The 1,262-nt window shown below is 42.0% G+C and overlaps 1 protein-coding gene across 1 annotated transcript in view; it reads right to left on the bottom strand.

The window, feature by feature from the left end:
- Positions 1-640: 640 nt before the first annotated feature.
- The window catches only part of LOC119578053 (venom protease-like), a 50,416-nt gene continuing 49,794 nt past the window's right edge, over positions 641-1,262 (bottom strand). The window contains exon 8 of the mRNA XM_037925776.1: positions 641-1,093. Coding sequence (XP_037781704.1) covers positions 923-1,093 — 171 coding nt within the window. The 3' untranslated portion in view covers positions 641-922. The remainder of the gene's footprint in view (positions 1,094-1,262) is intronic.

Here is a 1,262-nt window from a genome sequence, read left to right as displayed (position 1 = left end):
ACGATTATCGGTTTGTTTGAGGTTAAATAATACAAATATTTTGTAGTAGGGCATTTACTGTATTTATTTATTCAAATCCATACAGAATATTTTACTTAAGTATTTATTTTGCAATACAATACATTGATTTGTGTATTAAAATAAAGTGAAATTCATCATTCATATTTGTTGAAGTCACAACACCCGTCCGACGTCCGTGAAAAATTAAAAGATATCGGTGGCGGTTATATTCAACTTCACGGCACGGAGACGTAACTGATAAGAGTCAAGACATCTCTAGCCGGGCCATAAGTGAAAGGCCCGGGCGAAGCCAGAAATTCGCAAATCTCAAGCAAGCAAGCAAGTCAAGACAGTACTGCGCCGGAGATATGTCCGGCGCAGTTATCCGAATTCAAAGTAACTATTTTTTTTAACTGGCACTGACGAACTTGAGCGGACGAGGCACGGATTTATTTATTACTGATATGTGTGAATGGGCCTTTAATCAGTGTTTTGTGTAGAGCGGAGAAAATGATGTGGATGTGGGGGGGGGGGGGCATACACGCACGCACAGTGTGTGTGTGTGTGTGTGTGTGTGTGTGTGTGTGTGTGTGTGTGTGTGTGTGTGTGTGTGTGTGTGTGTGTGTGTGTGTGTGTGTGTGTGTGTGTGTGTGTGTGTGTGTGTGTGTGAATATCTATCTCTTTATCTACCTGTCTATATATATATTACTACAGGATCCATTCCAGTTCGGAATGTAACTTTCTTATTCCGTTTATACTGTGGTCTTGTTTCTCTTTATTACTGTGTACAACGTTTCTGGGTCTACATCCGTGCTCCTTTCTTCTTTTATGGGGTTTTAGACTATATCTGCATCTGTGTTTAACTAAATGACGTGAATTTGTCTCATAGATTCAAGCGTTTGTTTACGTTCTCGTAGACACGTCATGCGTTCGGGGCGATGAATCCAGTGATCCAGTCCAAGTAGGAGGAGACCCTCGTGTAGACGCCGAGATGCCCGCAGCCTTGGCCGAAGCTCACCACGCCGATGACGGTGTGCTCGCAGGGGACGCCGTTACGGGAAGCCTGGTAGAGCAAGGGTCCTCCGCTGTCGCCCTGAAGGAAAGGGGCGTGGTCACTTAGTATGCAGTCTTTATTAGAATGCCTTTTTGTTAGTATACGTCTCCTTTTTTCTGTGTGGGTGTGAGTTTACTATATTACCTCCATTTAGATTTTTTTTTTTCAAATACAGCGAAAGTAAATAATAATAATAATAATAATAATA

The sequence above is a fragment of the Penaeus monodon genome, chromosome 10, assembly GCF_015228065.2.
Source record: "Penaeus monodon isolate SGIC_2016 chromosome 10, NSTDA_Pmon_1, whole genome shotgun sequence".
Lineage (NCBI taxonomy): Eukaryota > Metazoa > Arthropoda > Malacostraca > Decapoda > Penaeidae > Penaeus > Penaeus monodon.
Note: the sequence above shows the minus strand (reverse complement) of the source record. Positions and strands in the feature narration are given on the sequence as shown.